The sequence below is a fragment of the Rhinopithecus bieti genome, unplaced genomic scaffold, assembly GCF_001698545.2.
Source record: "Rhinopithecus bieti isolate Rb0 unplaced genomic scaffold, ASM169854v2 scaffold_26607, whole genome shotgun sequence".
NCBI lineage: Eukaryota > Metazoa > Chordata > Mammalia > Primates > Cercopithecidae > Rhinopithecus > Rhinopithecus bieti.
This window is the reverse complement of record NW_016812346.1, coordinates 1,390,214-1,413,940: the sequence shown is the minus strand read 5'-3', so window position 1 is coordinate 1,413,940 and position 23,727 is coordinate 1,390,214. Positions and strand designations below refer to the sequence as shown.

The 23,727-nt window shown below is 44.3% G+C and overlaps 1 protein-coding gene across 1 annotated transcript in view; it reads right to left on the bottom strand.

The window, feature by feature from the left end:
• Positions 1–23,727, bottom strand: part of TENM4 (teneurin transmembrane protein 4) — a 562,312-nt gene that overhangs the window by 117,759 nt on the left and 420,826 nt on the right. Inside the window, exon 14 of the mRNA XM_017895920.1 lies at positions 10,303–10,488. Within this exon, the coding sequence (XP_017751409.1) occupies positions 10,303–10,488 (186 nt within the window). The remainder of the gene's footprint in view (positions 1–10,302; positions 10,489–23,727) is intronic.

The following is a 23,727-nucleotide window of genomic DNA, read 5'->3' as shown; positions in this document are numbered from 1 at the left end:
AACAAGTTATGATTCATTGACCTAATCCAACTAAAGTTCAGGTGATGATATTTTCTGAACTAAAGATCAGAGCAGGTGATTTGAGAAAGAACACAGGCCACTTCCCAGTGAGGGTGCCAGTTTGGAAGATGTGGTGTGGAGGAAAATATATTGGAAATTATGGACATTCTTGGTGACTTAAGGTGATGGAAGATAGAATGTTGAAACATGGATAAAGCCAGGAAATGCAGAGTCCTGGTTCTGCTACTTATTAGAAGTGTGAGCCAGGATGACCCACTCAGCTTCTCAACTTCAGCTTCCTTTTTCAGTCAAACGGGTATCATATCTATTCCCTTAAAAAAATCACATGACTCACCTAAGACTCATGGATGTGAAAAAACTTCACATAGTAGGAAAATTTTCCATCAAATAGATGGTAACATGATAAAATTTAGCCCACCCTGAAGAGTCCTCTGCTAATGAAAATTGTGAAATGCCTGTTTTAAAGAGGCTCTGAGGTACTACTCTTTCTTGCTGGAATGATTTTATTCTCAGTTGAGGACTAGCACATGAAATATGAAGACCCTTGCTCCTCCTCCATCTGATGGATCCTATGCAACACCTTTGCTGTAGTTGGCAAAGCTGTCCCAGCTGAAAAGCATTTAGTCAGTTATGTTTCCCCAAAACCCTTTCCATAAGTTTTAAAACAGCTGTTGCTATCTCTTATTAAAAGCCAATTTAGCATTTTCCTTTATGGTTTCAAAAATTAATCTAGCTAATGAAGTCCTTCTTCAAATTAAGGATGAGAACAAGTATATGATGAATAAAGCAGTATAATTCATACTTATTGAGCATAATTCCTGCCTATATACTAAGCACTTTGTATTCATTACTTCACTTAATCCTCATACCACCCTTATGAGGTGGGTCCTGTTAGCAAGATAAGTTAAATCACTTGTCCAAGGTCACTTAGTTCACTGAGTGTTGAAGCTGGGATTCAAACCCAAGCAGTCTGACTCTAGAATATGTGTCCCTATCTGCTGAGTACATATTTTGTACCAGGTGCTGTGTTAGGGCCTGAGAACAAAAAGATGAAAATGACATGGTATTTCTCCTCAAGGAGCTTAGAGTCTTTTAAGAGCACACATATCTTATTATTCTGAGACTTATTCTTAGAGCAATGTGGCCAATTTGGAAAATCAGGTACCACCTAACTAATGTAAATGTTTAAAATGGAAGGAGTTACTTTGCCTTTAGGGAATACTCTTCAAAGACAAAACTTACCAAAGTCAGGCCTTCTCTGAAAAGGAAAACAAACAAACAGACCATCTGCTCCCTGAGTCGGGGGTCTGTTTGTCCCCTTGTCTCCAGACCCTGGCACAGGTGCCTAGTACACAGTGGGTGCTCCATAAATGCTTGTTGATGAATGAACACAATAGTACTACAAAGTAGTCCTTAAAATTTCTTAACTTGCTCTTGGGTGTCTTCCTCTCCCAGGCCACCCACTCTGGTTGCCAGCATCTTAATTCTGGTGGACCAGGTGCCATAACAGATGGGCAGGGTGACATGAGATGGGGTGGAAAGAGTGAAGGGTGTATGTACATGGGGCAGGGGGGAGGGAAAAACAAAAGTACAATGGTATTGTTAGAAACAGATCTAAGCATCTGTGACACTCCAGGTATATCAACCACCTTGTGACCGAAAACCCATCCCCTTTGGGCAATGGATGTTGCGACAAAACTGGGGATGCAGTAGCATCCAGACATCATGCTTATGCAGTGTATATACATTTTTATATACACACTTCTTTATGCTCAGACACAAACACACACACAAAAACAACAGGAAAATAGAGGAAGGAAGACCATACCTTTAACTACCCTATCCAGATAGTGAGCTAGGGAGATAAAAGACAGGACATTTAAGGTAGGATCGAGTAAGTGCAATATCGCCTGTCACATAACCATGCCAGATGCTAAAGAGACAAAGGGATTGTGCCCCACGTTTGGGACAGGCCTATGCGACGGTGGGGAAAATAAAACCAAAGATAGGACGACACGAGAGAGGAGGAGGGAGAGCAAGCATTCTCCAGGGATGGCCAAAAGGAACTTCAACCCATTCTGTGATCCAGGCATTTGGAAATGTGATCATAGAAACAAGAAGACATATGAATAAGGAAAACAGACAAAGAAGGATGGGAAGCTGCAAAAGTGGCCGCACTCCTGCTCTGCCAGCTTTGTCTGGCTTTACAGAAAACTAGAGCCTGTCCCTTTGACTACTCAGAGCAGCATCCAACTTCCCTACAGGTGAAGCAGCCATACCAAGAACAAATGGTGCCTCATCTGGGCAGAGGCATTTCCAAGAAGTTGGAATTTAGAAATATGCAAAATTTGAATAATCTCTGATATGCACTAGTGAAGGGGGTTGAGTCTTTGATCAAATATACTGCTGGATTATCTGTTTGCCATTCTTGAATTTTTCATGTACACATGTGCCCACATATGCTTGAATGCAGAATGCTTAGTGTTCTAAGTAAGACCCATCCCTCCTTTGTGCATCTTACACAGACTATGAGGTGCAGGTCAATGGATGTCACTGTGAAAAACAAGACAAAGCAAAGAAACTCTGAGCATTTCTCAATGCTTATTAACCCTAAAGAAAGAATGATGTGTGCTTTGTTTTCCAGTGGAGGGGTTATGTCCAAGCCTTGAATTATTCGGTCTTCTAAAGTTTTGCTTATTTGAAGATGGGTATCAAAGTTTGCTCTGAAATAAACCCCACTGTGCATATATATGGGTGTCTGGCTGTGTGTTTAGAGCAGGGCAGGCCTCTTAAATTCCCTGCATGAATCACTAATACCATTTTGCCTGCCCTACATAGGCTGTAGTTATAGCCCTTCGAGGAGCTTCTCTTTCCTTATCTCTCCACACCTCTCCCTAGTGTGCTGTGCAAAGGCCGGGTAGCCGGGCAGTCTCCTGAAGGATCTGATGCCTTCAGCCAGGCTGCACTCCAGCCTCAGCTGAATTTCACACATGAATCAAAAGTCCATCTGACAGGACTGGACTGCAAGGTGTGGCCTTATCAGAAATCCCTAGGGTTCTTTAAACATTCCTACTCTCTTCATAGAAAAACAGAAATTATATATTTTTTAATTCTCTGGATAGAAAAGATATTGTTGTTCATCAATATATATTAGCCTCAAAGACTAGTGGATAAGAGGCTGTGTTCTTAGTTCAGGTATCCATGTGGTCTCTGCTTCAAGATGAAATACACTCCTGGAGCCTGCACAGCCAAGTGGAAAATTGGGAAGAGGAAATTTTAAGTGAGGATACATGCCTTTTTTCATTCTTATAGATGTTGTGGAGTCCATGAGATGCAGGATATAAGATGGGAACATGAAATGGAGTACTTGTTAAGCAGGGATGAATAAACAAAGCTATGGAATGCCAAACAATGAAAAATGGGAATAGCCCACACAAAAAATGGCCTAGGAAATATCTCTGGCTAAAGGGAAAGCTTTCTTGATTCTTGGCTCTTCTGTCACTTTAGTCTTAGTCAAGCTAATTTATCTAATTTTGCAAAGTGGTCTAAAATGTCTTACATCTCATCTCCCAGGATATGCTATCAAAGAGCATGAATACATAGAATCACCTGGGTTTTGTGGTTTTTGTTAGCTTTCACATCTGCAGAATTTTTTGGAGGGTCCTAATTATAGTTCTTGTAATAACTCTGAATCCAGTTATAGAAGAGGTGTAGTGAGCCTAGATTTTTTTCCCAGGGATGGCTAGGCTGGATGAGACGCCATCACTGGGATCCAAGTGGTCATAGCATCCACTGTGAGGGAGTTCTCTGATGAAAAAACTTTCTTGATTGTCTCCAAACTTAATGGTGGTATCATAGTTCCGGTGGTGAGTGAAGCTTATATCCACTCTATAGGATAATCTCCCGAGGGCCAGTGGCTGACTTAAGAGAGCTCTCTCTCTCTTCTAACGCCATTTTCAAGAACCAGGTAACCATGCTATTAAGTGAAAATATGTTTTTGATACTTTTAAAAATTCTTACTATTTCCCCAGACCACAGGTAGGAAAGGAAGTCAGTGGAAATGATGGAGGCAGGCTCAGGTTACCATCATCACTGCGAGTTTTCAGGAGACAAGAGTAGACATTCAAAACTTCAAATCCTGACTCCGCAAATCAAAAGGGATTCCTTTGCTACAAAGAGCCCCCAAGCCACACTGTGAATCCAAAAGCTGGTAACAGCCAGTTACTACCAAGTCCATGAGTTTTCCGGGAATGTAACGGAGCTTCCTTGTCTGTGGCTATTGAAAATGGGAGTGACAAATGAGTCCTTGAACTTTACTGCCATTTATTTATAAAAGGCATATGCGGAAGTCCATACTGTGGTTGCTTTTACTGTTTGAAAATCTTGGCGCATATGCTCTTGAGTACAATTGTTTAAAAATTCATGATTTTAAAGTACCAACTTTTAGAAAAGATGATGCAAACTTTGCATTATGAAAGGTGGATTCAGGACTTCATCAATTCCTGCATCTTTCTCTTCAGAACTTCAGGATAAAGATGATGGCAGTAGTCATCTTCCCTCTTGGGCCACACTGTTTCTTTGGCATTTGCACAAATGTTTCTCATACTCCTACTATGCTCCTATCTCTATGTGAAAAGCTACAGATAATAATGGTACTATAGCTATTTATGCTACAGACTGAGCTTTTGGCATGCAGTTGGTCTGTGTGGTCTTAGGTCTCTTTGGCCTTTCTCTGCTCACCAACATAAAAACTTCTTTCCTTGATTTGCCTCTACCAAAAGAGGTTTCCAAAAGTTTCTCTTAGGATAATCTTTAAAGTCTTCAGGGGCCCCCTATCCAAAGTTATGGAGAACATGGCAAGAGGCTTTTCATTCTTACTCTCCAGGAGCCTCAGGGCAACTCGAACAGCTGCATTGTTGGTACATGTTAGGCCACAAGAATTAAGGATCACTACAGCAGGTGATGGGTTGGCAGTTCTAGTCATCCGAGCTTCTTTCAGATGGATGACAAACAACCAAAGAGATGTTCTTGCTAAGCTCTTGGATACATTAGTGCTCTTCTCTCTTTGGATAAGTGCTCAGTGACACCCACAATGAGAGAAATTCAAAGGCAAGTTCCCACCCCACCACATGTGGGCTGAAGTCTCCCAGGATCATTAGCAAATCAAGCTTGTGCTCTGAAAACTTGAGGTAGATCCCTGTACATTTTCTCTCTCTCCTTGTCAGCATCTTTCCTGTCAAACCACAGGTCCTGTTGTAAGTGAATGCTTTCCGAAGGGATAACCATAGCATTATCACAGCGGCCTATACCTCATGAGTGATTTGTGGGCTCTTGGTTAAGGATTTTCCAATTATGAAAAAGAAATCTGAGAGCTATCAGGCAGAAGTGGACAAAGGGCCAGGTGTGGTGGCTCATGCCTGTAATCCCAGCACTTTGGGAGGCCGAGGCAGGTGGATCACCTGAGGTCAGGAGTTTGAGACCAGCCTGACCAACATGGAGACACTCTGCCTCCACTAAAACTACAAAATTAGCCAGGTGTGGTGGTGGGTGCCTGTGATCCCAGCTACTCAGGAGACTGAGGCAGGAGAATCACTTGAACCTGGGAGGTGGAGGTTGTGGTGAGCCGAGATCACACCATTGCACTTCAGCATGGGCAACAAGAGTGAAATACCATCTCAAAAAAACAAAAAACAAAAATTAGCTGGTGTAGTAGTGCACACCTATAGTCCCACCTACTCGGGAGGCTGAGGCAGAAAAACTGCTTGAACCTGGGAGGCGGAAGTTTCAGTGAGTCGCCGTGGTGCCACTGTACTCTAGCATGGGCAACAGAGCGAGACTCTTTAAAAAAAAAAGTGGACAAAGCACGGAAGATTTTGTGGCTTTTCTTTATAATTTCTCTTCATTGGGAAGTCTGGTTTTGCTCACTCAAGTAATTGTATCTTCAGGGTATCATTTTGATCTTTACCCCCAGAGGAAGTTTTGTTTAAAAGTCAGGATTTTGGGGATGGGACAGCTCTCCTGAAGTCTGGTCAATAATTCTGTATATCTGGTATCTTGAACAATCACAGCTTTGGAGTCAAGGCTGGAATCTGATTCATGTAATGAGAAGCCGTCATTTTCTACAGGTGTTTTCAGACTTTAGCGACAAGGGGCACTGAGGTGAATAGAAAAACCACCATAGAATTGATCCAAAATGTTAGTAGTGTTTTCAAAGAAATAGGAAAAAAATTAAACATCTTGTTAAATTTAACTATGATTTTCAGCTTTCTCAAAGGAAATCAGAGGTCAAGCCCCAGACTTCAGGGATCCATAAAACTCCCTGAAAAGAACCAAAAAATATGCGTTTGGTGACTCTCTGTCAATCATATACTTGAGAAACAGATTCAAATCAATCCATCTTATCTTAACTTCTTCTGGACTAGGAAAACTGGGTTTCACATACGCAAGTGGGAGTATTAGTGTCATGTAAGTAACAGTAAAAATGAAGCATCCCTCTTTCTTCAAGAAAATATCTCCTCTTGAGATATTTTCAGGAGCAGGTGACTCACTTTTGGGCTGATGGGTGGTGCAGTTCTGTGGGCAGTGGAGGAGGGGGCTGAAATTCTGTCACCCTTGGGGACCTCCTCCAGCCACTCCATTCTGTGATTCACGGAGAGAGAAATGAAGCCTCAGGCAACGGCGTGGTCTGGCCCTGGTACTTTTACCAAAGACCCTTCTTCAAGATGCAAAGAGACAGGTGATTCCTAACATAAGGAATTAGGATTGAATGTGAAATATTTTTGCTGTTTGACAAAAATACTGTCATTGAAGAGTATGCCACTGTCAAATTCCCTTTTATTCTGAAAACCAACCTCTCTTGAGAAGAATCAAATAGCTTCCATGAAAGATAAGGTGAGCCAAAGGCTCCAAAAGAAGATACTTAATTCCTACGATAATAGTCTGCTCTGGGAAATGTCATTGGGGTAAAAAGGTTCTTAACGCTAGGGACTTGGCCATACGGGGCCTAGATTTGTCTTGTTCTTTAAATTCTGTATTCCTGCTGTAAGGTAATCAAGCCATTCCTTCCTGTTTATGCAGGGCGGCAGTATGTAAATAAATAGACCCTCTTTTTTTGCTTCCACTGCCTAGAGGTCTCTAAATCAGTGTCGTGGATACCAGCTCTTTCTCTGGTATGGGAAGTAACAATTGCAGCCAGGAGCTAGCTGCACGATAATGACCTATTGTACAGTAACGAAATCTGATAACAAGAGAAAATTTAACACTTTGAATTTCTAACTGTTCACATCAGCAGTGTTTTTCTTTTCCTAAATGGCTCTTACAGGGAGTAAAGTTCTCTGGAAACAAGGAAATGCTTCTCGTTATCATGAAAGACTAAAAATGGATTTCCCCTTCTCATTTCTATTTCAACAGGAAAAGGATGGCACCGTTGTTTCTCTACATTGCTTCCCCTCCCCCTTCCCTTATATCCTACAGGGTTATTGAAGTGTTCCTTCAGCACGAGGGTGTTGAGTTTCTTGTGGGGATGCAGCTGGCCACAGGCAGAGACCCACAGAGAGAAGGTTACCATGCAGGAAAATTAGACAAGGACGAAGAAAATGCTCACCACACAATGAGAGGTAGTAATAGAATTCCCAGCCAAAGTCCTTTCACCTGAGCCACTATGACTAGTCCATTGCTTCTTCAATGTCCTATGACATTTCTTTGGTATTTAGGACTGTCAACCTTCTTCTTATATTGTGCACATTTACTTTGATGTATTTCTTACTGGAGGGAAAAGGTATCTGCAACCCCAAGGTGGAATCTCTTCTAGAAGAGCGACAACAGAGCATACAGGAGAGGAAGGAGTGGATGGTTTGACTTGTTGGCATCAAAATAAAAGGGACATTTTTAAGGCCAGACTGATGAATATCCAGAAAACACTGCCTGTAAAACAGCCTGCCCACAAGCCCTGACATAAGTCATGTGTGACTAGATGAAGGGAGAGGTTCCCTAAGATGAGATGCGTTTATCTTATAACATATTTGTCCAATATTTGCAAACATTTTGGAGTTTGGTAAGATGAGCTGAGGACTCTGTAAGTAGGAGACAGCAAACAGAATGGGCCCTCTCTGGGCTCTGTTTTTTGTTTTGGTTTTTTGTTTCTTTTTGAGACGGAGTCTCGCTCTGTCCCCCAGGCTGGAGTGCAGTGGCACGATCTCGGCTCACTACAAGCTCCGCCTCCCGGGTTCACACCATTCTCCTGCCTCAGCCTCCTGAGTAGCTGGGATTACAGGTGCATGCCACCACGCTCGGCTAATTTTTTGTATTTTTAGTAGAGATTGGGTTTCACCATGTTAGCCAGGATGGTCTCGATCTCCTGACCTCGTGATCCGCCCGCCTGGGCCTCCCAAAGTGCTGGGATTACAGGTGTGAGCCACTGCACCTGGCCTTATTATTATTATTTTTTTTAAGATAGGTGTGGGCTTTCTTTTGGGCTGGGAGGCTGAAAGCTTGGTTCATCCTCAGTCATGCAGAAAAGGGAAAGTGAGGGGAAAGCAGAGTTTAAAGAAGAGGGCCCCTTGGATGACCAGGGCCACTTCTCACTAAGGAGTTTCCAGGACAATAGTAAGGGAGGATGACACTGACATAAAATAGCCATTAAGGAGCACACAGTAAGATGACGCAGCACAACCTGCAATGGCTGCTGCAGTGGCTGCCATCGTGATGGAGTGGCTCTGTTGAGGGTGGGGGCTGGGCAGATTAGGTGACAGACTCTGAGTGCAACTGCCACAACACGGCACAGTCTCCAGGAAGGACAGGAGCAGGTGCCTCAGTAGAAAACCTGGACTTTGTCATGCAAGGGCTGCAGAGCAAGCAGCTGGTAAGGAAAAATCAAGTGTCAAATTCCTGTTCTACCTCTTTGAAGTTCTGTGACCTTAAGCCTCAGATCCTCGAAAATGAGGAAATAATACATACTGCTTCACAGGGTAATTGTAAGGAGGATAAAATAATGCAGCTAAAGTTCTTAGCACAGCTCTCGGCATGTTGTGAATACTTAAAAATCAGAAGCCATTATTATTATTAATATTAATAAATGTAAGGTGTTCCATGACCAAAACCAGGGATGTTTCAGGGGCAGGGACCAAGGATATAAACTAATGTTAGGCTTCAAAACAAAAACAATGAAGACTAGAAAAAACCCTCAAGGGGTAAGAGGTAGCTCTGTTTGCTCAAAATTCCTTTGTCTCTCCAAAGCTGTGGGGCTTGTCTTCCAGTTTCTCTAAGACCCAAGAGGTCACTTTCTGAGCCAGAAAGGCACCTGGAATCCTGCCTTCTAAAGCCATGTGCTCACCATCTGATCACAGACCCTTCAGTTAAAAAAAAAAGAACAAAAAAAACAAAACAAAAACGGAAGGGGAAGAAGTTAAAACACACATATATACACAAACCAGTTGATTCAATAAAGAGCTTTTGGTGAGTGCTCATTCCAGGATAATAAACCAAGCAAAACGTCTGGCTGAGTTTAAAATCAACAAAACCAGCAGGAAAGGCAGAAAGAAGGGAACGAAGTGATCAGCTTGTTTTCAGAGCTGCTTCAGCAGGAGCTGGTGCTGAGGAGCCCCCAAGGGAGGGGAAAGGAGACAAATGCAGACAGGATGGAAACTGAGGATGGGGGAAGATCCCAGGCCTAAGGGACTCCAGATGTGGCCTCAGGGCCTGTGGGGAGCTCTCCCCAGGATTCCAGACCTCTTGGGGAATTCTGACCTAGGAGCCCAGTGGGCATGGAGGGCTCAGAACTAAGCCCCAGCCATCCCAGCAAGATAATGCATTGGATAATAATGGCTGCATGTATTGGGCATTCCACTGCATGCCAGCCTCTGCTAAGGTCTTCACATGTATTATTATCCCCATCGTACAAGTGATGAAACTGAGGCTCCAGAGTGTTGACGGGCCTTGCCCATAGCTGCTAAGAAGTGCTCATCTGCCTAATTCCTGAACACAGAGCTCCCTGACATAGAGCCACACTGCATTTAGCCTGGAAAGAGCTAAAGAGCAAGGTGTGTTAACCAGCTAACCAGGACCTGGGAAATGGAAATTGGGAGTAATAAGGTTTAAAACACCAAATTGTGAGTTTAAATCTAACCGATGGCTAGGAAATGCCAGTCGTAATGCCTCCAGATGAAAGGACTTTCTTCCCCATCCCCACATGCGATGAGGGCCCAGGCTGGCCCTGAAATGCCCCGACAGACAAAGGTGTCCTGCAGACCAGAGAAGGTACCCGGGGGCCTTGGCCCGCCATACCGATGGTGCAGTGTTCGCCATTCCAGCCAGGGCTGCACTCGCACTTGCCGTCGCGGCAGGTCCCATGCTCCGCACAGCGCGGGTGGCAAGCCCGCTGGTCGCAGGCTGCCCCCATCCAGCCATCCTCGCAGCGGCAGGTGCCCCCTACGCACACGCCGTGGCCACCACAGTCGGCAGCACAGATCTCTGTGGGGAGGAGCAGAAGGAGGGAGGACACCAGGGCCAGGAGGGGAGGGCAGTGGCCAGAGGGGCAGGGGAGGGAGGAGAGAGAAAAACAACAAGTATTGAGCAAGTTATTATTGGAAACCAAAGTCACACTTGGCTACATACCTGGGCTTCTGTGACAGATTGGGATTCCAGAGGTTCGGGAGACTAATCTCCGTGGACAATGACCCTCGGATGAGAACAATTCTCTGGGCAGAACCTGTCCTGTGCCTGTTTCCCTACCAAAAGAGGAGGGATTGTAGGGCTCTGCTCAATTTGCTTCTCCCTCTTGCCAGCCTGTCCCTGCCTTTGTGCTTGCCCGTTCCAAAGGGGACTGGCCTTCTGAACAGATGTCAGGAAAAGTCAAATGTAATTAAAAACCGGTTATGTGTGAAAACAAAGTAAGGATGAGACCCCGTCGCCAAATGAAGTGCTTGTGGTCTGGCTGGGCACGTGATGAGTTCCGCGGCCTGCATTTCATGACTGCCTGGACTCTGATTGAGGTTGGGGTGCGGGAGGGAGGCTGAACCCCAACCCCGTGAGTATTCTCTGGGTTGTTGTCCAAAACCTACAGTTTGTTCTGTACTTCTGCTGGGTTTATTCTCTTTCAGTTTCCTGCTTCCTCACCCCAACTCCAAGAACCATTTAAATGGGGTTTCAGATCCAAAGCAAACGGTTTGGAGGGGGGCCCTTCATAGCCAGAGTGGAGCTGCCCACCCTTCACAAAGGTCCATCTGTGAGATGGTGCAAAACACACAGGGCCCGATTCACAAGCCCCTCAGGCTCCAGGCCAGCAACAGCTTCATGCTTACTGCAGGCGGAGGTGGTAAAGTCTTCCAAAATACAACTGCTCTTTAGGAAACAGGTTCAGGTTGAGCAACCACGTTCACTGAAGCTCTCTGCCAGGGCTCTGATGGAGAGAGACTGACTTGATTCTCATGCCTCGTGGCCCAACATGCTTCAAATTCACATGAAAATCTCAACCCTTTTCATTTCTTTCAAACTAAATTAGCTGGCACCTCTGTCAAGGTGTATTTGCTCATCTCCCTTCCAAGCTGCACGCTTGGTTTAGAAGCTGCTAATATCTTAGCTACTTTGAAAAAGAAAAGAAAACAAAATTAGGTCTCAGGGGCTCAGACCTTCCTACCAACCTACAAGACAATGAATAAAATGTTTGAGAATTTAAAAAATAGTAAGTTACCATGTACATTGTGTTCCTGTGCCAGACATCCTGCCAAGCACATTACCTCAAAAGGGAGGTACTTATTATTTGCAGTAACACATCAGATTCTTCAGCTGAAAAGTGGGAAGGGATATCTCTGACCTGGAGCCAGGGACTTGGGTTCTATGTCAGGCTCAGGAGCTTCTGAGCTGTGTGACCTGGGGCAGGTCCCTTGACTTCACTGAGCTACAGTTCCTGTCTGGAGAGTTCCTGATCCTGTCAGACAGTTCCTTGTCTGGAGAGTGTGAGCTGCACGATACCACCTTGCAGCAGCCCTTGCTGACCTAACTGGGCTCTGGAGAGCACCCGGTGAAGTGGATGACAAAAAGGCACGACAAAGATCGAGCAACCCAAGAAAGGTTTCTTGAATTGAGGTCAGCACAGTGAACTTTAGACAGGGAGTCTAGGAGGTTTGTAAGATCTATGCCTCCTCAGCCACTGATCTACTGTGTGGCTTTGGGGAGGTCACTTCCTCTCTTCTGGGTGTCAGTTTCCTTGTCTATTGCACTGGAACCTAATGGTACCTAAGATCCCTTCAGGCTGTAAGAACGTGGGATTCTATCACAGAGCACCCTCCCTGTTAGACAGTGTAATCTACCCCCAAGATCTGGCTGAAAAGTACCCCCTCCTCTGAGAAATCTCCTGTAATTCACCCTGTGGATTATTCACTTGTTTCTTTCCTTCCCATTTTTACATGGTAGAGTGGTTTTCTGTTTCTGTGTCTGTCTTATCATCAGACTAGGAACCCAAGGCTGGTCTAGTTCCTTTGATCACCTCTATCCCTGGTACCAAGCACAGATCCTGGTATAGAATAGACCTCTTATTAAGGTTCGTTGGATGATGGATGAATCATGGTATGCCTGAGGCTATAGGTGCCTGAGAATGATAAACATTCATTCACCACACCCCACTTAGCCTGGCTGAAAAGTCCAGCCAGGCCCACCTGTCTGTTTCTTTCTAGCGACCTGCCTGTATGAGACGGTCGTGTGTGAGGACAGGGCTGCGGAGGTATGTCAAGCAGCCTCCTAGGATGTTGTTTAAGCTCTTTTTCTTTCTTGCTCACATAGACAACACTTGGTCTTGCCTCAGATAAAGAATGACAATCTCCAAGCCCCAGGACTTCCTAGGTCCTGTCTCTGTAATTCCCATTTCTTCTGCACAACATTGAAAGGACAATGACTTCCTGGTGACTCTGGAGGCTGAGCCTGGGGTCAGGGCTGGAACTTTCCCTTGAGGGCCCTGGGAGAGATGAAAAATCAGCTTAGTATTTGTTTGAGTTTACTCAGCACTTTTTCCAGGTGGTGGTTTATGGTGTGAAAGTAAACAGCAGAAAGCATACTATTCACTGAGGTGTGAGCCAGGAGAGGGGCAGGCTGCTGGGGCCAGAGCCATGGTGTTTTCAGGCAGCAGAGAACATGGAGCCCATCGGGGACAAAGAGAAGAGGCAGGCTTTTCCCCACAATCAACTTCCAGACTTCACGTCTTAGCTAAAACGTACTTCATTGCTTTGTTAAGTCACCTGGAGACAGTATGGACAAAAGACAGTAAGACTTGGAATCAGATGTGATTCCAGATCTCAGTTCTGCTAGCTGTACGACCTACTCAATAGCTGTAAGCTACCTTTTCTTCCTCTGCAAAGTAGCGATGATGAGGGCAACCACTTCAGAAGCTTCTTCCTGCCTTATATATAGTAGGTATTGATAAATTCATACAATTCATATATTCTTCTAATAATATCCACACATGCCTACTATACGCCAGAGACTGTACCTGGTGCTAGAAATACAGAGGTCAATAAGATATAATCTCTGCCCCCCAGGAGATCACAGTCCAGATAAAGCACAAACTAATACTGGCATTCAAAAGATTATCCAAATAACCTACAGCTATGACTCATGCCTGCATCTTTTGGCTATGTACAATGAATTAAAGAACACGGAACTTAGGATCAGACAGGTCTGATCTACCCATGGCTTTGCCACTTACTGGCTGGGCAATCTGCAAGCTGCCAATTATGCAATTCATTGAACCTTGCTTTCCATTTCTGTAAAATGGGGTTAATAATTCCCACTTCACCGGTTTCACAGGGTTGGTGTTAGATCAAATGAGGTAATATGTGGGAAAGCCACTTTTTGTTTAACTAATGCTCACATCAAGTTTTACAGTTTGCAAAGCACTCTTCATGGACAATTTCTCATTGAACTACCACAACAAGGCTGTGAGAATGCCTGGCTATTATCCTTCTTAGTGGTGTGGATACTGAGGCCAGATAGTATGAGGACATTCTACAAGGGCATGTGATCCTCTAGTGTTTTTCATTGTTTTGACAACCCTTGGAACAGTACTTCAAAGTAAGCATTTTACAGATAAGGAAACGAAGCCTCAGAACAGGCAAGGAATGCAGACCTGTTATGGGTGGGCTTCCGCTTGAGGGAAACTCTCAGCTTTTCCAGCAGATCCCCACATCCTGCCACTTCTGGCCCTGCTTATCCTTTGTTATATCCAAGTCAGACCCTGATATATGCGAGATGAAATGAGATCCTCTACACAGAGTTTCCCAGGCACTTAGTCTTACCCTTCCCATCTGGAGACTATGGCTCTGTCCATCCAAACACTCCACTTCCTTGCCAGTTTACACTAGACATGCTCTCCTGGCATGAAGTTAAAGTGGCCTGGTGACTGGCACCCCTCCACCAGCCCTTTACAAGCTGAGTTGTGAGCTCTTACACATTTTAATGGAAGGGGCCTGAGCAGGGCGACCTCGATGTTTATGGGGTGCTAACTGATGGTAACACAGCCTAGGAGCGCTCGGGTTCTCTGCAGATAGGCCCATCTGACTGAGTGGAGAGACCCACAGACTCAAGATGAGAGTAGAAACCTGTGATGCTACTTTATCATTTGGCCTCAAGTCATGGTCCCTATAGTTTCTGTTTTTCAAAATACCTTGAAACAAAAGGAACTGTTTTATTTTTCCTTCTCAGATTCTGCTTTGACATTAAAACAGATATAATTTGACAGCTCATATGTCTTTTACATAACGTAAGTGGTCCTTTGTGAAATGTAGGTTATGGCTCCTCTCCTAGTCACAGGTTCCCTTATGTAAAATGGGAATGACATCAACTACTATACTTTGGAGGATTGCTGTAGGAATTACTTTCATTTGGTTGATTTCTTGGATGCTCCCTGTGTGCAAGTCCCACAGTGGGCACTGGAGATCCCATGGTGATTATGACAGGCATGAATTTTTTCCTGACCTCAAAGAGTTTACATTCTAGCATGGCAGACAGATATAACCTAAATCAATTTAGCATGAATGAAAGTATAGCTTCTAACATAGTGCCTGGCACATATTCAAGATATCATAAAGACACACATTTTTATAACAAGGGAAATGAAATGTAGTGGCAAGTACAATAGACTAAACTTAGAAGATCACATGTGAATTCTGACTTTCACAACATACCCAATAACAAGGGAGGGTTTGAGAAATGCTAGTTGGCTTTCACATGACCAACATCAGAGCTTTCTGAATTAATGTTGGAGGGCTAGGGACTGGGAGAAATCTTTTGAAGTACTAGAAGTACACAGCCATAGGGTAGACTTGGGTTCAGATTCTGACTCCCCAATTTCCTAGCTGTGGGTCCTTGGGGAACTTAATCTCTCTGAGACATAATTCTTTACCCCTAAAATGAGGAGAGTAATAATAGTCCCCCTCTAGCATGAGTGGTGACAACTGAAGGAAACAGTTTACATTAAAAGCTGTATGTACACTATGCTGTGTATATGACTGATGAGGACCTAAGATGATTCCATCAGCACAGCTCCAAGTTGATTTCAGCAGAGGAACGTGTTCCTGAAGAATGAAACGTTTGCTTTTCTAGTAGTAGTCTCAAACTTTGGGGCTACTAGTAGAAAAGCATGTCCTTCCTCTGGTCACCTAGCATGGCATCATCAGCCAAGAGTATCAAAACCAAGGTAGAAGGCATTTGTATTTGTAGCCTGGACTTCCTCTCAAAATCAAGGGAAAATCTCCAACTGTCCTAAAATTCCTGTTCCAAGCTTACAGAGTTCTTGACTGAACTGTACAGGCCCTTGGAGATGAACCTAGCCACACGTGAGCTCTTCCCCTATAGAAAGTCAAACCTATAGGACCACCCTTTCCCTACCCCACCTCTTCCCTGCCTCACCCGTGCACTGTCTTCTCTCTAGATTGGAAGTCCACTTGATGGGAAGGTCCAATGTGGTTCCCTGGCACTAGCACCAGGTGTGGCCCAGCATGGCTTTCAACAAATGTTTGCTGAAAGAATAGATGAATGAAAAAAGCTTCAATGGAAGAATGTCATTGGAAGTATGTCAGTTGATGTGACTCTATCTCAGTGCCATGTCGTATACAAGTTATTTTGTTAAATATATTCACGTAGAGGCTCAGTGTCCTTTGTGCCTAAGCTTCTTAGAAACTCATTTTCTCCAATCTCTGTGTGTGAACTCTGTAATTTAAAACACTGCCTTGGTCCTTACACCCACAGATACATCTTCTTCATGCTAATGCCCAAGTCATACCTGTTCTCTTTCTATGATGTGGAAGGGGGTGAACACACGAAGAAGAGGCAAAAGGGTAGGGAAAAGGCTCTTGGTTAATTAAGCCAAAAAATGTATATGTACAGGAAAAGCTGCCCCAGGCTCCTCTCATTAGATGTTAATCCCCTTGCAAGCCCAGATGAAGCCTGGGACCTATCGCAGCTACGTTTTAATTTGTCTGGACTTACTTTACAATCCTGTTCATTAAAATAGCTAGTAGGGGAATCTGTGCCTTTCTCCTAAAGGGAGAGATTTATGCATAATTTTCCCATAAAATTTCTTCTACTTGGAAAGATGCTCAAAATTGATACAAGTAAGGGGTAGAAGGGCCCCCACCCAAAGATCTGCACACCTTCCTGCTAAGCAAGGAACAGGTGCAAATGAAGCTGTTTCTAAAATTCCAGTCATGTGGAAACAGAGTCTTGGCCCCCTGGGACCTCCTGGGAAGTCCTTTCATAAGTCTGCATTTAGCACTAAAAGAGATAAGTACAATTGTTCTATTTTGCTGAGGACCTGAGATTCCAAGAGTGAACTCAAGAAATTTTAAAAAAGGGTTAATTTTAAATGATTCCTGCCATGATTTTTTGTTTTATCACTAGCTCATCTGAGTTACTGCATAACTGGGGGAGTTTATCAGAAATTCTGGCATACTTAGAGTCCAACAGTCAGCATTTGAGGCAAAAATAAGAAAATGAAGTACCTTCAATGTTCCAGAACTGTAACCGTTGTTGTTGGAACACAAATATTAACTCATTAAATTCTCACAATAGTCCTGCAATGATGCTTTCACTCCCATATCACAGTTGAGGAAACAGCTTGAGCTAGAAATGAAAGGTGACTGTGATTCACATGCTTTTTGGCCTATGAGTTGTGGAATCAGGTTTAGACAATACCTCAGATGCCATATGAGTGTATCCCCTGATTGCTAATTACATCTTAGATCATAGCCCCAGCTAGACTCTAAGATCTCTGGAACTAGTGTTTGAGTTTCTTTTCTTACCTCAACCCAGTGCTGACTGTATTAAGCACTTTTCCTTTTGTTTGTCTGTTTATCTGCCTATTCATCCTCCATCCATCTGTCTGCTCATCCATCAGCCCAACTATCTGTCCATCCACCCAAATGTGTAATCACCTAACCAGCTGTGTGTCACCAGGCCATCTAAGTGTCCCAACTATTTCATGTTTATGTGCTGGAAAGCATCAGGGAAAGAAGGGGTTGAAGATATTGGAGGGAGCAAGGGGATGCTCAACTGAGGTGCCTTTCAACAGGTAGGACTGTTTCTGAAGTACAATCAGAGGGATGGGCATAGGGGGTACTTCACCCTCTGGGTAGAGGGATCAGAGAGTCATGTGGGACACAGGCTGCATGGGGAGCAGGCAGGATAATGGGGCAGCACTGAGCTACTGGTCTCAGCGTTCTCAGTGAGGTAGGAGGCAGGAACCTCCCTGGAGCACGGTGCTGGTGAATAGATGTGGACGTTTGAAAGAGCCCCTTTGGCGAATGAGAGCGAGAACTCACAAAGTACAAGAACTGCAGCTGGGAGGGCCCAGGAGAGGCTAAAGATCATGAGCATGATGTGATTTGGCTTAGTTGCATTCAGAAGCCCAGCTGTGAGATCAGAAATGGTGAATGATTAAAATGATCCTGGGTTTTGCAAGGTGGATGTGGAATAAAGGCACAGAGACCAGGGGAGCTGTGAGTGAAGGTCCAGGGGAAGAGCAGAAAATGAAGAAGGAGATCAAGCCAGGAGAGAGCTGGCACTGGGCAGGAAGTGGCCTGGTTCTTGCCAGAAGATTTCCTTTAGGTGGACTAGAGTCAAGGGAGAAAAAGAGGAAAACTAGAGGAGCAGGCTTTATGGTTAGAAGAGAATTCTCTAGATGGGAAAACTAGGGCCTATCTAGGCAGTACCTTATCCTATGCCACACAGTGACGTGCATGTCAGTACTTGAGTAGGAACTTGCTGGCTGCCTTGGGAAACAGTCAATGTAAGGGTGCAGCTGGACAAGTAGCTGCCAGAGGGTGGTCGCCGCACTCTTTGGCCCTCTTCTGTGCTTCTGCCTGTGCCATTTCCATAGTCTGGGCTCCTTTACCGTGATCTTCATGGGTTCAAATCTAAATGTGCTTTGAGTTCTGGCTCCAGTGCCACCTCCTCCTTGAAGTCCCCTCCTGGCCGCTGGAAGGATTTTCACCTTCTGCTTTCCCAAAGCACTTTAATGTGGATCTTCCTTTCTCAGGGTTATTAGTCTACCTGAGTTGTCTAGAGAACCCTGCCATCATCAAATTAATCTCTGCATTCCCCCGTGAGTCTTACACAGGAAACATGTCTTCTGACTGTATCTGCATTGCCAGATTCCAGTGGTAAAGGACACAGTGCTCCATGTAACTGTTCAAGATTCTGTGATTTTTCACAGAGCAGAGGCTTGGAATCAGGTAACTGCTTGCTCTGCTACTTCCTAGCTATGTGAAACAAATACTGCATCGCTTTGAGCCTTATTTTTGTCATTTATAAAATGGTGATAATGATGTCTATCTACCAGAGTTTTGAAACAGATTTACAAATATACTGAGCATCTACTCTGTGCCAGATATGCCTAGGGGCTGAGGATACGAGATTATATGAAATTATTCATATCCACAAGGAACTCAAGTCTGCCTATGTGTGTAAATGAGCACAATGCCAGTCACCATGCCCAGCACACAGTAGGCTAATTAAAAGTTAACTTTTTCTCCCGCAGACCAGATCTCCCTATATTTTGTACAAATTAGCATTCTGAAAGTATGGCACCCACACTGTCTCCCTCCCTCCCTCACTAAGTTGGACAGATGGCTTTTAGTCTCAGTGCAGGTTTCAGGAAGAAGCCAGAAGGGGAAGAAGGTACAGGAAAGGAACCTCTGACTTCCTTACAGTAATTAGTCTCCTTTCGACACTGAGGCCAAACCCAAGCTACTCTCCTGTGCTTTTCAACTTCCCTCCCCATCACCCGAGAGTCAGAGCTGCTTCAAGCCATGGCTCTGTTCCACGGATCGAGATGGCAGAAAGTTAATGAGCCTTGGAAACCACACGGCCTTTCACCTCATTCAAGGAGCTTGGAGAGCTTTCAAACCAAGCAGAAAAGTGGATTCCAGTATGTGGGTGCAGAGCAGGTCTCCACATCTATTCCCCCAGGACTAGATTTTCAAGTCTTTACAAAGCACCTACCACAGGAAGCAGTAAGCCACTGCTACTCCTCTTAATTGGAGAGTATCTGGCTTCCTGATTAAAGGAGTTCAAACCTAGCTTGGAGGAGGCCTCCAAATAGGAACTGACTTTGCAGAAGGATAACAAGTCAGGAAAGAACTAGTGAGCAAGGAAGCCAAATAATGTGACTTGGATGTGTATTTTCAGCCAGGACTGGAACACAACCAGACCCCCACTAAAAGGTCCCAGCTGGGTGAAATGAAGAGACAGCTGATGTCACACTCTCTTCTCAACGATCTCTGATCCTAATAACCTTTTGTAAAAGGCTCATTTCTCCACTCAGTCATAAGCTCATCTATCTAACTCTTTCCTGGACACTTCCACCTGGCTGTCCCCCAGGAACCTTCAACTGTATGCTGACAATAGAGTAGGTTTCTAAAACCAAACCTGACCTTGTCACACCTCCACCTGAAACTTCTCAGTGGCTCCCAAAGACAGAAACAACCTAAACTCCTTCAAGATTATTCATGCTGGCTTCCCTCACCTTTTCCACCTCTTACTACTGCCACAAACATCCTAAGCTAAGCCACTTCAAGCTACTCATCTTTCCTAGAAAATGTCCTGATCTCCCATCTTAGTATATGTTGCAAATCTTTGACTTCTACAATTGGCTACTGCAAGTTGCTTGCCTCTTCCTTTTATCGCTACCTACTCGTATCTAACCTCCAACACCACCTTAAATTCCACTTCCTCCAAGAAGCTTCCCTGACCATTGGTTGAGAGCAATTACTCTTTTTCTGAAACCCTTGTAGTAATATTAGTACACCAAAGTCATGATCCAATTTACATGGTTCCTCTGGCAGTGTTACTAAATGAAGTGCTATCCAAAACCTGATACCTGATTTACTGGCAGTTTCGGCATAAACCTTGGTAATAACCAATGGCAGAGTTGTGCAGGGGATAAACATGGGCTCTGAAGCCAGAGAAGCCTGGAAGTGAATCATCATTTCCTCAGAGTGTCTTTGAGCAAGTCACCCGAGTTCTCCGGACCCTGGTTTCCTGGGAGTAACACCATCTGCAATGTCAGAGGTTAATGTATTTGCTGTTTGAATAAATAATGAAGCACATACATGAAGGAGCTCTGTAAAATATAAAATTTCCATTGAAAGAACAGGTTTTTTTAGATTACAAGTTACAATAACAGCAGATTGATTCAGGAAGACAACTAGAGATTTTGTACAAGATATCAGCTTGGGCATCCAAATAAAAACTTCATTCTGAAGCCCAATTTCAGGAGGGCTTATATTTGCATACTGAAGAGATCCAATTCTGACAGAAAATGTTCCAGGGCTGTCAGGGGAAATTCTACTAAATTACAAATCTGCCAGCTCTTGGTTTATCAACCTTTAACTCTGGCAGTATTTAGCAGCATGCTTGTCTGGGCCCAATTTTCCAGTCTTTGATTAAATGTTAGGAACTCTTTCCTGGCTGACCATCTCTTTGTGTCTAAACCTCCACACTACCTCCCAGGCAACTGGTAGGCTCTTCCATGCCACCCTCTGACACTACCCTTCCTCTCTATGCCAGTGTCAATCTCCTTGATATTTATTATTCTGAACTTTGATTTTAGGCTATCACTCGCTGTTGGGAAGGGGTACAGGAAATGTCAAGTTTCAATGGCTATTATTCCTCTGGAGAAATTCTAACCTTGAGTTTCCCCTCCTATAACATACCTATACAGAAATAGCCTAGCTTGATTGTTTCCTTTTGATGTTTAATTGGATGTCGGTGCTGTGCTTTCTGGGCTGAGAAGCTAATGCTTCTCAGAGAAGGAACAATTCTGGCTACACAAATAAGACTTGTAACAGTGGAGAACGCTCAATGCTGAATCTAATTTTCTCTCCCATCCATGAACTTCAGACAATTTCTCTGGCATTAAAGCATCTCACTCAGTCTTTCTGTCATTAATAAGAATTAAATTCTGTTCCTTCAAATTTAAATGTAATTATATTTTGCCTCGTAAATAAAATTGAATTTAGCTCTAATGCAACTGCTATGTTTAGAGCTTTAATTATTTTAACCCGGTTGCTACTTTAAGCTTATTTTTGTGAAAGCATTGAGTTTATTTTGCTGTCAATTGTGACTTCATTTGATAACAGGGTTTTTCAGCACCATATCCGTCTAGTCGTTATTGTTACTATTTATGCTTTGTGATTCTCTTTCCCTTTGGGAAGGGAGGAGATTACTAGAGACTAAACTGAAAGCTCAGAGGATCTGAGTGTGAATTCTGAACGGTCCGGCTCCGTTAAGGTAGAATCTAGGCCAGATTGAGGTGAGAGAGCCAAAGAGAGAGACCTGATGTGGAGTCTGAAAGGGAAACCTTCAATGTGCACTGACAATTATTTTAAGCCAAGATTTTCGGCGCGGCATTCAGCGCGCTCCGAGGTTTGGATCCTGCCTACCTCTGGCCTTCTTTTCTGCCACCCACCCCTGCAGCTCCTATCTCCAGCCGGAATGAAGCGTGACTGTCTAGCCAACCATGCATGCTCTCTACTTGTGCACATGCTGTTCCCTCAGCCTGCGCTGCCCTCTCCTCCTTGGCCACCAGGGGGCCTCCCTTCAGTCCCCTTTCAGGGTCTGACTCCCAAGTCTCTGGCTGGTGACAACCTTCTCCGTTCCTCTCCCATCCCATTACTGGCCTAGTTCACTGCTTCTGCTTTTGTGCTCCCAAACCCTACCATACACACAACAATCAGAGCTCCGCTCATGCTGAATAATTAGGCGTCTCATTTCCTGACCAGGCTGTGGGGCTGTCTGATCCTCAGTGCCTAAAACAGTGAATGTCCAGCACATGGGAGAGGCTGGAAAGATTCAGTGAATGAATGCAGTGAATGTGTCAGTGTGGGAGCAGGTATGGAGCTATTGTGGGGTGCTCTCTCTGAAGAGGTTGTGCTCTTCTCTGGAAAGGACCTCAGGAAGCTCTTCATGCTGAAAGGAGGCTGACTCTAACTCCCTTGTGCTGTGGGCCACTGACCTAGTTGTTTGGGGATAAATGTGTCAGCTTTTATCTGACTCTTCATCTAGATAATGATCTAGATAACAACTCTTCATCTAGTGTCAATGACCAGTGTTGGGGACTGGGGAAAGGGGATGGTAGAGAGGCTCAGAAACTGCAAGGAAACTGCGCCTCTGAGAGAGCAAGTGAGTTGTTTAAGGTTACACAGATTCATATCCAGGCCTTCTGGCTCCAAACCTTCATTGTATAAACTGTCCTAAGAATTAAATTTGTTAGAGTCTAAGGACTGTTTGGATAATTTAAATCTAATCATGCATTCTAAAACTATATACAACTACTTCATTTATTGACTGCTTACTGAATGCAGCCACCATATACATGTTAAGTCTGATTTGGAAAACAACCCTGCAAGGCAGGTGTCATTAGCCATAGTCTATGCTTAAGCTGAGTCTTGAAAATCTAGCCTGGTCCTACTCCAAATTTCATGCAATTCTTGCTGACTGCACATGTTACCTCCAAACCTATGCCACTGAATCTCTAAAACATCTCCACCTGTTATTCCATGAAACTCAACTGCAATCAAATGATAAGAATCATAAACCCACAGCATGAGCATTTTACAGGCGAAATCTCTGCCATGTACTGCTTCTGTAAGCCAGCAACCCTAAGGAATAAAATATAGTGAGAGGGCCCTCTCAAATAAAAGTCATTTATGGGAGACAAGACTAGAGAACTCATATAGCAGTGGAAATGAGGAATAAATTTATAAGGCTGAGGAGAGAGGCTATGGGGGTGAGGGTGGGGAAGGAAGACCTGAGGGAGAACCAACAGGGGCAAATGATGAGTCTAAGGGATGGCTTTTGAAAGGGTACAATGGAAAATGCCACAAAGTCTAAAATCTTTAGAAGCCATTAACCTCTGGCTGGGCGCGGTGGCTCACGCTTGTAATCCCAGCACTTTGGGAGGCCGAGGCGGGCGGATCACAAGGTCAGGAGATCGAGACCATCCTGGCTAACACAGTGAAACCCTGTTTCTACTAAAAATACAAAAAAATAGCCGGGCGCGGTGGCGGGTGCCTGTAGACCCAGCTACTCGGGAGGCTGAGGCAGGAGAATGGCGTGAACCCGGGAGGAGGAGCTTGCAGTGAGCTGAGATCGCGCCACTACACTCCAGCCCGGGCGACAGGGCAAGAGTCCGTCTCAAAAAAAAAAAAAAAAAAAAAAAAA